The 13,264-nt window shown below is 31.4% G+C and overlaps 1 protein-coding gene across 2 annotated transcripts; it reads right to left on the bottom strand.

Moving 5' to 3' along the window:
* Window positions 1-1,570: 1,570 nt before the first annotated feature.
* Window positions 1,571-8,663, bottom strand: Tm2_1 (tropomyosin-2). 2 transcript variants are annotated; one of them, XR_851761.3, is made up of 6 exons: window positions 8,506-8,663; window positions 4,648-5,078; window positions 4,346-4,565; window positions 4,070-4,247; window positions 3,011-3,612; window positions 1,571-2,002 (listed from the first exon to the last, which is right to left on the bottom strand). XR_851761.3 is itself a non-coding variant. In XM_011185747.3 (5 exons), exons 2-5 carry the CDS (start codon window positions 5,019-5,021, stop codon window positions 1,920-1,922), a joined length of 855 nt encoding a protein of 284 aa, XP_011184049.1. In that variant the 5' UTR covers window positions 5,022-5,078; window positions 8,506-8,663; the 3' UTR covers window positions 1,571-1,919. The 2 variants fall into 2 exon arrangements, 1 of the variants encoding a protein (XP_011184049.1); XM_011185747.3 differs by lacking the exon at window positions 3,011-3,612.
* Window positions 8,664-13,264: the final 4,601 nt, after the last annotated feature.

The following is a 13,264-nucleotide window of genomic DNA, read 5'->3' as shown; positions in this document are numbered from 1 at the left end:
AGTAAAGTAAAATTTGAAAAGTCCTCTCTCGACGAACAAAAACCAAACTCTACAAGTCTTTCATCAATCCTGTCCTACTTTACGGTGCAGAAGCGTGGACGATGTCAACATCCGATGAGAGTTTTCGAGTTTTCGAGAGAAAGGTTTTACGGAAGATTTATGGTCCCTTAAACATTGACAACGGTTAGCTGTATGTGTTATTCGACGACATAGACATAGTCCAGCGAATAAAAAGACAGCGGCTACGCTGGCTAGGTCATGTTGTCCGAATGGACGAAAACGCTCCAGCCCTGAAAGTGTTCGATGCAGTACCCGCCGAAGGAAGCCGAGGAAGGGGAAAGCCTCCACTCCGTTGGAGGGACCAGGTGGAGAGCGACCTGGTTACACTTGGAATCTCCAACTGACGCCGAACTGCGAAGAAGAGAGAGAAGTTTTATGACTTACAACCAACCGTTATGAGAACAAAACTATAATACTCTCTTAGCCACTTTTGTTACGGAAAGAGCTAGACATGCGACTCAAGAATATTAATTTGTTAATTGGTATCAAATCAGTGTTATTCCTCGAAAATAAGTTTATCTATAAACAAGAACTCAGACCGATCGAGCTTCAGATATCGAGCTACGGTGCACAACTCAGCAAAATACTAGGGCTAATTGTCAAAGCGCCTTGGTACTGTAGATGTACTGATATAGAACATGATCTAAACATAAACTCAGTTAAGTTCAGAAATATTAAAAATTGCAGCAGCACATAAACCCAGGTTGCTAAAGCATTTTAAAGAAGAAATAGCCATATTAACTTCTAGAGATGGACCACCAAGACGACTCAAACGCGTAAAACCCAACGATCTTTTAAATTAGTCAATACTCTCAGAGTAGTTTTGTAATTTTGTAATATCTGAACATTTATATCATACTCATGTTGCTTGTTAGCTTTTCTTTTATAAATATTTTTGAACTAATTGCAATTTAAAATAAATAATAAAAAAATTCACAGTAGAAACTGCCAAAGTGAGGCAGAGTAAAATGAAGAAAACAAAGTCCGCAAATACAGATCGCCTTTAAATTTGTTACAAAAACTAAACCTCTCCCACAAATAATGTTATGCTGACATGGTGACACACAAACCCTACAAAAATAGAGATTTTCAACTCTTTGTGTATGTTTTAAATGTTTTTTGTTGTTTTTGTTTTTTTTTATTATTAAATATATTTAATATTAAATTTATCATTTGCTCTCCCAGTGTAATATTCCTGATAAAATTCGAACAATATTCTCTCCTCTCTACATAGTAGTATGTATATGCTTTTTAACTGTTATGTAAATAAGTGAGTAACAAAAGAGGTAAACTTTTAATTGAACCGAAGTGTGAAACTAAATTTTGTATTAAAACAATGTGCTAAGTTAGTTAATTTGTTGGGTTTTGTTGTTGTTTGCGGTTTTCTAACAAAAAATGTTCGTTTAATTTACAATATTTGCACGAAACGACACTTCATATGTTTGTGTGTGTGTGTGTGTGTGTGGGTGCATATTATATATTCATTAAATTAGAAAATTTGTAAAAAGTGTTTTGTTTTTTTGTTTAATTTATTTAATAAAATATGATTTAAAGCGCGTATGCTCCATTTACTTTTGTATTGCATTGTTGCATTTTTTTGTTTACTAGAAAAATGAAAAAGCAATTAAAGGTGTTGTTGTTGCTGTTGTTGTCGTTAATAATTTTTTTTATAAATTTTAGTTTTTCTTCATTATGTTGTTGGTGTTTTTAACATTTATACAATTATATTAAATTTACAGGTGTTACAATTTGTTGTTGTGATTGTTGTTGCACATGGATGTTTGAGACTCCAAAAGCGAAAACACTACAAGCAAACTTTTTCCTTAGAAAAGCATTGTCGTCTTCACAATTTGAACACTTTAATAACCAGCCAATTCGGCGAATGTGGAGTCCATCTCGTCGGCGAGCGACTTGTATCTGTCCTTGTTGACGCCCAATTCGTCTAAATAGAGAGAAGAGGAAGTTGTTATTAATAAACAATTATTTAAGGTGATTTGTTTTTTTTTTTTACTCAAATACAAATAATTACAGTGCGCATTGATGTAAAACACATACAACAAAGTATAAATGCAAGCAAAAATGTGTAGAGGAAAAACAAGAAATTTTAAACAAAATCATACAATTTTACATTAAATTGAGAACATTTGGTATAAAATGTTTAAATCATGATTGAAATAATAACTATTTGTTTTTATTATACACAGAAATATAATTGTTGTGTATTTGATAAAAAATATAAATCAGTCCCTACTGATCAATTCTTAGGAGAGTCAATAATAGTATTTTTACTTTATACACGAAATTACTTAATTTCAAGCAAATTACTTCAAATAAATCAAGTGACATAATTAATTTATCTTGACAGTTCGTTAACTAACGGCAAATTTTTATATAGTAAAAAAATATATTATTACGATTAATTGCAAAATTTAATTTTCAATTATAGATTTATTTTTACTTATTTATTAATTTTTTTTCAATTCTAGTCAAACAAAAAATATAAAATATTCAATCAGATTCTCTCAAACATTCCATAAGAATTATTTCGCAATTTTCAAGAACTTACAAACGTAAATTTATGTCTAATCAATAGTAATTCTGTACATCAAAATATGGTGTATAATGACAGTCAAATTCAATGACAGTCATAGTCAAATATTTTAAAACGGTTGTCAATTCACAATTACAGCTAATTATGACAAAAAACACAAATCAAATGAAATTGAAATTGAGAACTTGTTGTCAATTCAACTATTTTTGTCGTTGCACTAAAGTCAATTTAACTGACATACGCGTCATTGAATTTGCCACAGTAGAAACGACGCATAAGAGAACGAAAATGAATAAGTATTTACAAGCAATGTGTACTCGATTCACTACAAAACTCAACATAAAAAATCACATACGAGTATAAACAATTAAAAAGTATGCATTCATCTTAACATATCACCTTTTATACATTATATTACAGAATAGAGCATCACTAGAACGGCACTCTCGCATTTATTTTTGCTGTTGTTATGTACACAGTAATTAAGTATTACTCAGCAGTAGTTGGTTAGCGGATTTTAAAAGCGCAGCTGACGAACGTGGCATTACCAAAAAAATAAATGTCAAGTGGACGGGGGTGAGTATTTACAGTGTACTGTACGGGAGTGTGGATGGAGAGTGACAGTTTTGTGAAAGAGAATATTTTTTGATCAAAGGACAACATGGTAAATGGGGCGAAAGGGCATATTTTTCGCAGTGTAGTTGTACGGTGGAGGTAAGAAGCCGCCATATTCAGTGGCACAAATATTTGTGTATGTGTATGCTGGGAAAAGTATAATTTTTGAATGTTGGAAATTGCGATTTCTTTTTGGTTTGGCAACATTTTGAAAACTACAATTGGAGTTGTTGGTATATTTGAATGTAGTCGTTTTTTAACTGAATGATATAGGAAAAATATATATTTTGCGATATTTGATATTTAATATCCGGTAAGTTCGGCAAATGTTGAATCCAAATCATCGCAGATTGCTTTGTATTTTTCTTTCTCATGGAAGAGACGGTCTGCAAAAAGCATTTTAATTTTTTACACATATTAAATACGAAGCATTAATGGCAGTTTAAAGTATTAATTAAAAAAATAATAATAATTAATACAACAAAAAAAGAAATTTTCAAAACAAATTATAAAAAAATATGAATAATTGAAATAAAAATACATTTTTTTTTTCAAATAATCTTTGGAAACACTACACCAGCACGGTGTTCAATATATACAAAATAGTGTAACCAACTTTTCACAAAATCTTATATACAAAAATGTATGCTTCAATATTAAGCATTTTTTACAAAAAAATAATAATAATAAACTTGTCAGTTAATAGTTGAAGCTAAGCAGTTCGTTAGTCTCTTCAATATTTCTTGTATACAAAAAAGCTCAAAACATTTTCAAAAAATACCCTTTACTTTATTTCAAAAATATAGTAAATATGCATATGGTATAAATCATAGTAAAACATACCTTCTAGCCTGTCGACCTCCTTCTGCAGACGCTTCACTTGCTTCTCAGCGTGTTCGGCGCGCTGTTCGGCTTCCTTCAATTTCACGGACAGAGTCTTCATCTCACGCTTGAACTCCTCAACGCGTTGGTTGGCCTTCTCCTCGGACACTTCCAAGGATTTCAACGAGTTACCGACGACCTACACCAAGCAGAAGCAGTTGTTAATATATACATATGTATATTACGCGTGAATTAATTTAAATTTGTCCTCAAAATTAATTTAGTATAAGTTATCACCTTCAATTCTTCCTCAAGTTCCATGATCTTGGCTTCACCGGACCTGACACGATCTTCAGCCACTTCCAACTCGTCTTCAACGAAGGCCAGCTTACGTGATACTTCATCGGATTTGGTATCAGCATCCTCAGCCAACATACGGGCTTCCTTCAATTGGTTGGTCAATTGATCCATACGTTCCTCATCCTGTTGTGAACGGTTCTCCAATACTTTGCACATACTAAATGCATAGAAATCGAGAAATGTTTTTTTATTAGAAAATATAATTCTTGGTCACCATTTGATGAATTGCATTAACTAACCGGTTGTTCTCGTCAGCGGCTTGTGTGGCTTCCAGCAATTTCTGTTGGGCGCTGGTGGAGCGTTCTTCAGATTTTTCCAAATCTTCTTCAATCTGTTGCACCTTACGATTCAAAGTGGCTACCTCAGATTCGGTGGTGGTCAATTGTTTCTCCTTCTCTTCCAATTCACGGTTGGCCTTTTCCAATTGTTCCTTGGATGTGACCAAATCAACATCAACTTGCACCAATTTCTTCTCCAAATCGCGCAATTCTTCTTGCAATTTGTCGGCGCGGGCATTGGCATCCTTAGCTTGAGATTCACAGGTATCGGCCTTATCCATGGCGTTATCCTTCTCAAGCTTCATCGCTTGCATCTTCTTCTTGATGGCGTCCATGGTGACTGTGTTTTTGTTTTACTTAACGAGGAGGGAAATAAGAAATGAAGAATAACACTGCAAGTAAACAAAAAGTAAACGCTGATTAATACCACCGGATTTGATAATATTATTATTGTTTTACTAAAAGGAATGATTAGAAATTTATTATAAATACGACTATATATTAATTCTTGCGTTTTTCGGTAGAAGAGATCTTCTAGTTAAAAACAATCGTGAATCAAAAAAATATATTTTTATTATTTATTTTGACTTAATTTGTCAAAGTTTTAGATACTTGTTATAACACCTAAAGTAGAGTTTAGATCGTTCGAGCTTTTACTATTTTGATATATTGATAACTGTCATTATATAGTGAAGAGAGTTGCACAGTACCACAGTGCAAGATCTACGTTTAATGGCCTTTTCCGGTTAGATTGAAAAAAAAGTATATTTTTTATAATGGTAGCCCCTAAAGCTTTTTGAAAATTTTATAAGCCACCCAGCCTTCTATCTATGTATAGTTGTTATGTTTTGGAGCAAATACAAAACCGTAATGAATTGAAAAAAGTATATCCATTTTAAGGTGCGACAAGTTTAGCAGTTTTTAATACCAAACTGAATGATAAGATTGTCCATTCATGAGAATGAGATCTTTTAATAAATCATTAAAATCCTTTTCTTTATTATTGTTCTCATTTATTAGGAAGAAACCCCTAAAATGTATCTAAACTCTTCAATATACGTATATTTTTTCAGCTTTTGGTCTACTCTAATAAGCTTTATGCATCATTAAAATTAAATTGGCAACGCTCATAAGTATTTAAGAATCCTTGCAGCTGCTTAGTGCACATATGTATGCGTGTATCTGTCATAAATTTATTAATTTATTTTTAAAAACGTTTATACATTATATACATATATACCGTTAGACTATGCAAGCATGCACTATCTATAGCGTGAATATTCTAACCTCGCCCTAACGCCCACATTATATTTATCTGGCAATCGAATTGCTCAGCGGGCGTAAGCTTTGCCGAGCAATTTCTCTCAAGCAAGCAAATTGAATTTTAAAAATAAACTTTTATGGAAAGACCATCGACTTTCCATAGGTATGTGTGAATTTGTTGTTGTAATTAACGTGTGGGCGTTTGGAAAATTTCATTTTTTATAGCTTTCTCTGCTGTTTGTTTATGCGAATGCGCTTGAAATTCTAGAATGTGAATTTTTTAATACTATTATTCGTGCCACGAATATATTTTCGGAAAACTATTTTTTTTTTGTTTTTGTTTTAGTGCAGTTGTTGTTTTGATCGTCAGTGTTATATATGTACTTGTATATAGATGTGTATTTGGCTGAGCTACATGGGTGGTAATGTGTAGATAATTTGATCGGTGCGTAATTATCAAAATTTCAAAGGAATCGTGTATATATGTATTATATAAATGTATATATGTATTAATATTATAATACAAATATATTTATAGTCAAATTAATTTTCAATAAAAAATAGTAATCAATTGTTTAATCAAGTGAATCGCAATTTAAATTTGCTTTAATAACTGTAAAAGCTCCCAACTATTGCTTTTAGCAAAAACACAGTAGCATAATTTTAAAATGACCCAAATCGACTTAGGCTATGGTAGTTATTTGATATCTCGCTAAAATGTGGGTCTAACATAAGTAAGTAACATTTTGTCATCTGAAGTTTGGAAATCTAACGAGTGATTTAAGTAAAAAATATTGAGACACGAATAAATTGTCCATAACAAACTAAAAAGTTTCAAAAACTTAAACAAATTTAAGCTGTTTTTATATATTTCTAATAAACAACTCATTTGTGTTTTAAAATCTCTTTCAAGACCTCAACCAATTCAACAAATTGTGCGATCTAAGGTTTCTTTGTCAAGTTTAAGTTTAAAAGTGCTTTCTCAAAGCTTTCTGTATAGACTTCCTTCTAATGAATGCCAAGAAACATTTAATATGAGTTTTATTACATTTAAAAAAAAATATTTTCCTGCTGATCATGATATGTACCACTAACAGTGATCTCATTTTTCGACTGTCTATTTTTAAGGCCTGATTATGTGTGTATGCGTATGTGTGTGCACAAGAATTTAAAATAAAATTTTGAAATACTTTGTGGGCGTGAAAAAGCACGAAGAAATTGCATACGTTCAATCGTGAAACAACGAAAGGTGACGTGACAAACGAACGGCCGACAGACTCAAGGATAAGTACCGTCTCAACGGCGTGAGAAAGCTGCGAAAGCTTAACGCGCTGATTATGTGCCAACTTAATATTTTGTCGGAAGAGCATAGCAGCAGCGCGCTCTCTCTCCTCTCTGTAATGCTATGCGCAGATAAGATTTGTTGTAGCAAAGATACATATATTTTTTATGTAGGTGGCAATATGGCTGAGTGTAGTCAGTGTATGAGTGTTGCTTGTGCTTAAAAATAAATGTTTTTGACAATTCGAATACAAAATATAGCTATAATATATATGTATATTATGAAAAAATGTCAAAAAATAACGGTATGCAGGTGTTTCGGCTATATCACTTTAGCCCACGCAGAAATGCCTAAGCGCCTAAATGTATGTGTGTGTATAAACATGTAGGCTACTGTTTGGCTATGTGTGTGTGTTTTTTGGCAACTTTTCTCGCTTTTAACGGTATTTTTATTGCATGAGTGTGCTTCTGTGCTTGTGTGTGTAAATGTGTGTGTGTGCAGAAACCTTTGAAAATACCAATTTTCAAACTTTTATAGCAACTTTTCAAAATACATATACATGTATATATGTATGTATATATGTGTGCATGAAATAAAATTTTATAAATTTACTACAACTAAATGAATACTTCTACATGTATATGTTTCAATATATGCATGTTGGTAGTGCATAGGCCAAGCTATTCGGTTACAAAATTCCTTTTAAGCGAATTTTCAACAGCAACCAAATAAAATGCGTATATTTCTGCTATGAAAAACTGAAATTTCACGCAACTGAGGCGCGTTGCATAATATTTTTTTTTAATGTCTATAAAGTACTGCATAACTTTCGGAAATTCTGCAGATATATATGTAAGCAGATAACATTATTTCGGCTGAAATAAACTCAAATTAATTATAGATTGTCACGACAAGTGCTCAGCTGCTATACTTATGTATAAAAATAATTTTGCACTTCATAATTTTCATTTCTTCAGGAGCACATACACAAACACACGCTTACAACTTTTCAGTTTGAAATTTTCTTAGCATTGAGCCAAAAAATAATGATTGCAGTCACTAATATAATTTGCAACACTAAATGCTAGAGGTACCACTGTTATTTCCGCAGTTTTGAATATTTTCAGTTTTTTAATAAAATTTTCTATTTTTTCAATCAAACTATTTTGCATAAATTAATTATTTAATATTTTTCTCAACTGCTGCGCTTTTGTTAATATATGTATAAATTTTTTTAATAAATCCTTAAAGCGCTCGCAGCACCACTAACCAACCTTAGCGTTCCAAACACACTATACGCTGTCAAAACCCCGAGAACACTGATGCAAGACGAACTTTCCCAAAACAGAAAGCCCCCAAACGTTCACCAACTGGGCGGCTATAAGGCTGAACCGAACGAGAACACACACATATTAAGACAATAAATGAAGAATCCACATTTATACAAGTATACACGCATACACACATACGCATATACTCATGTGTATGTATTATAGTCTTAAATGTATTCGCGTGTACCGCACAAAATACCAACTCATTTTGAAAAATTTCAAAATTTCCCTACTTTTCTGAATACCCTTTAAAATAGAATTTCGAAATGAAGAAATATAACGCTCTCTCTGATAGCTCTAACTTGGTACGGTATGCGCTCTCGCTTTTATAGTATGCAAAATAAAGAAAAAATTTCAAAAATCTTCTTCTTACATTTTGAAAATTTCCTCTCTCATGCAATCGAAAAATTTCCCTGCCAAATCGGAAATACTTGTATGACTGCGCACGCATAGACACCTGTATGTAGAATGCAATACACATATACATACATATACCCATTTGATTATATATACACATATCGACTTATATATTTACAAAAATATTTCCCGACCTGTACGTACATATGATACTTAGTATATGATCGGGTCCATTGTGTGGCCTCACACGGTGTCTGCTACGCCATTAACTCTTTAGGATCTCAACTGTGTATACATATATGTATGTGTGTGATCTTCTCCATTAGACACAAAAACATGCAGCGATTGTAATAAAGTCGTATACATATACATATCTGTATGTATTATTTGTACATATATATGTATATAGATACTCGAGAGATGTCTCTGTATGCTTGGAAGAAAATGAAAATTGCCACAGTGAATTTTCCATACAAGCAGAAGTCACTCAGTCCATTAATATGCTGCCAGTTTCTATAAGAAGTAGCTGCAAAAGAAAAATATATATCTAAAATATGTTGGATTTGTGTATACATATATGTGTGAATATGTACATATATGTATGTATGTATTTATACCAAAACTAAAAGCATAAAATCTATGATATGTATTGTTCATTGGGGGCAGTTCGAATCAAATTTGTTGGAAAAGTTATGAAAAGTTCGATTGTTTTTCTTGAAAGTGGGTCAAGTGCCGTTATAACAATACACTCGTTAAAATATTAATTAATATAACAGTAATTAATCAAAAATTCAAATCATAGAACCGTTTCGAAGATATATGGGTTTCATAATTAGAAGGAAGGGTGGTCACTATAGCAGAACTCGCACAGTTTATTAAAAAAAAAAAAATTAAACAATTACAAAAACAAAATCTATAATTGTAATCATTATATACTATATTATTGCATAGTTAAATACATTACTATGGATTATAGAACATCCTCATTATGTATGGAGTCCTATGAACATTTTGAAAATTCGCAAATACCAAAATCAATGGTATGAAGTAAAGAATTAAGTAGAGTAGTAGTTTATTGTTGTTGCTATGGATAATTGAAGATTAATTTGTAACCTAGTTAAATCCATAGATGTATATGGACTGTGATAATTCGTCTATATCGGTGTTTCCTATTGCTATTAACAGAATAATAACTGCATTTCTGAAACGATTTATGACGAATTTCGGAGGCAATCTAATTAGCAGTGTTATTAACTTCCCAAGAATATAATATAGATTATGACAGAGACTGTTACCTTATTTGTTTGTTAGTTCATTTGGATTAATAGAAAATAAAAATAAAAATAATATAAAAAGGAAAAAGTCATTGGTTCGTGACGATATAAATGAAATAAGGGAAGGCATCGTTTAGAAATTAAATGAGTGTTCTATCATATTTGCAACTGTCATAAGAATGGTACCAAATATTTTGTATTTTTCTTTTTCGATCTCAGCAAGTGAATCAAAACAAGCTGGTTACAATGTCCCACTGCAAACAATTTTATATTGTTCACCTATTTTTGAAGTTTTGGGTCTAAAAAATCCAACTGACCTTTTTAGTGATCATTACAGCAACACAATGTACAAAAAAATAGCAGAATTTGCTATGTTTTATAATTTTTTTTGGAAAATATATAAATTCACAAATATGTAGATAGTATGCCAGTATATATATTTTAATTTTCTTTAATACATTGCTTTCTTTTGTATATTTCATTAAATTTTACTTGCCATTTCGCATTTTCTTCACTCTCAGCGTATATTATTGTATATTTCCTTCGGTTGCCTCGTATGTTTTGCCATTTCGTTTATAAAAATAGCCGAATTACTCGTAACATTTACAAATATTTCGTATTTGTTGGCCAGCGTTCAAAGCTTTCGGTATTTTGCTACTTGCTATTTGAAATGTATGTATACCCAGCTCTGTACGTTTGTCTGCTTGAAAGTATACCTATGTATACATATATTTATATTTACGCATTTATTTTGTTTTATTTTGAAACACAAAGTGGTCGCTGCTGGCAGAATTAAATGTTTTATATAGTATTTTCCTGTTCATTTGCATATAAACTTATGAAAACGATCATATACATACATTGTCACGAACTCGTCCATTAGTAGAAGAAATATTTTTAATCGTTAATATATTAAATCGTGCTATTTAAAAATATTTTTGCATTTTTTAAATGTATTTTTAATCTGCAGCTACCTTTCGTTTGTTTGCATTTGAAAGCTTCTGCAATAATTGCATTTATGAAATTTTCGATTTCCTTATTTTATGAAGTAATTTAGTACAAATTCTTTGTTAATTCAATTTTCTATGAAAACCTCAGCTGGTCTAGGCGGAAATTTGATAGGTTTTGATACATAACAAATATTATATATTTTATGATTACGTATGTACCCGTTGAGAAAATGAGCTATATTAACTAATTTATAAGAATGAGACTTGGTACTTTATAATGTGTGCCCAAATAGATTGAAATATTGACAGATATCAAAAATGCTCTTACAAAAAGACGACAAATTACAAAAAGACGAGAAAACTAACTGTATATGCTAAAAATGGGAGCTGAAGTTTTCGAAAACAGACAAAAGAGAGATACGTCGTCCATCATCACATATTTATCACAATATTATCCCAAAAATGAAGAAAACAACAGGTATTTAGCCAAACCGCAGAATGATTTTTATGACCTTTGACCTTTTATTATTTGACGTTGACCATTACCGTTAAATCGAATAATGTATATGCTTAGACTCTTTCAGATCGGGGTTGTCCTATGTAAAAAACTGTATTTGATTTAGAAATGATGAATTAAAAATTTAGGTTCCTACGGGAGCTATTCAGCTGATGAAGTAAATAATAAAACCAACAATCAATACGAATTACAAACACCAGGGGTGCTTACAAATAAATACACATCTTTAGTAATTTGTATTGTTTTTATGGCCCTAACGCCCACGCACGCACCCACAAGTTTATTGGTATATATTTGGCTTCTGGCGAATAACACTGACCAGAACGTTATTCCATGAAAGCAATTTGTATTTTTTGTAAACAACTTTCTATAAACATTTCTCAAAAAATAAAAAAAACAGAAATAGAAAAGCCTTTTTGAAATGCACAGGGTCAAAGTAAGGCTAATGGAAACACGAAAATTTCAAATAGGTTTAGAGGATGTAGTTATTGAAGACCTAGAAACTCAATACAAGACACGCCTAATTTTCGATGCCTGAGTTCTATTTTTTTAGAATACACGTTTTTATATCTCATAAAAGTTGTTTAGTCAAAGTCGTCGCACGGCAATTTTTGATGGTATTCGGTTCGAAGGAATTCATAGGCATTGATACTCAGTTTAATTTAGTGAAAACTGTGTAGAACCTTCTATAATACATCATTCCCTTTCTAAAACGTACCTGATCAACATTTTTTTGTTTCAATAATTACCATTACATTGCCATTTGATTTCGATTGGAAGTGAAAACATTAGGAATGTACAAGACAATTGAATAAAAGCTCTCAATGGATCCATTATAAATTCCCGAGGGAGATAACTCACTAGAGTTGATTCCAAATCACTCTAGTTTTACTCATTATATCAAAACATTTCGATTGGTTTACAGATAAAAATCGAGAACTGATTGTATTGCGGGAATCGCGTGACCGATTTGGATATATGTATGGCTTTCTCCAATAAATAAAAAAGAAGGGGAAAATTTTCACAAAACGTACAAAGAAGAAGATTATGGGAAAAATCAATAACAAGAAATGAATTAAATTACAGCGTGCAGTAGTTTTACAACGTAGATTTTTAAATTAGTTTGTTTATTGTTTTAATGATAGATCCAATCCAATTACAAAAGAAAATCATTTGAGATTGCACATAATTATTGGTTTCAATATAATCGCTTACTAAACAGTTATACAGTTATACGTTGATACTAAACAGTTAAGATTTAAAAACAATTATTTTGACAGATTTATCTTAATCTAATAAATATGTTATAATCCATGTATTTTTATTCAAAAATTTCTAAATAAATTTTATATTTTCTTAATTCCCTGAATTTTGTGGAACCATTTGGGGTCGGAAGTACGAAATATGTTAATCGAAGTGCCAAAAATTGGTGTTTAAACAAAAAAAAAATACTTTTTGAAATTTAATTGCGTTCAATTTGATTTATTTTGTCATAATAACTCCCTCGTGCCTGCCAAAGTGTGTTACTCCTTCCTATAGGTTATGTAGTTAATACTTTATGAATCTCAATATATGCTTCACTAGTCAAAGGATTCTTAAAATAA

This window comes from Zeugodacus cucurbitae, chromosome 2 (genome assembly GCF_028554725.1).
Source record: "Zeugodacus cucurbitae isolate PBARC_wt_2022May chromosome 2, idZeuCucr1.2, whole genome shotgun sequence".
Classification (NCBI taxonomy): Eukaryota; Metazoa; Arthropoda; class Insecta; order Diptera; family Tephritidae; genus Zeugodacus; species Zeugodacus cucurbitae.
Note: the sequence above shows the minus strand (reverse complement) of the source record. Positions and strands in the feature narration are given on the sequence as shown.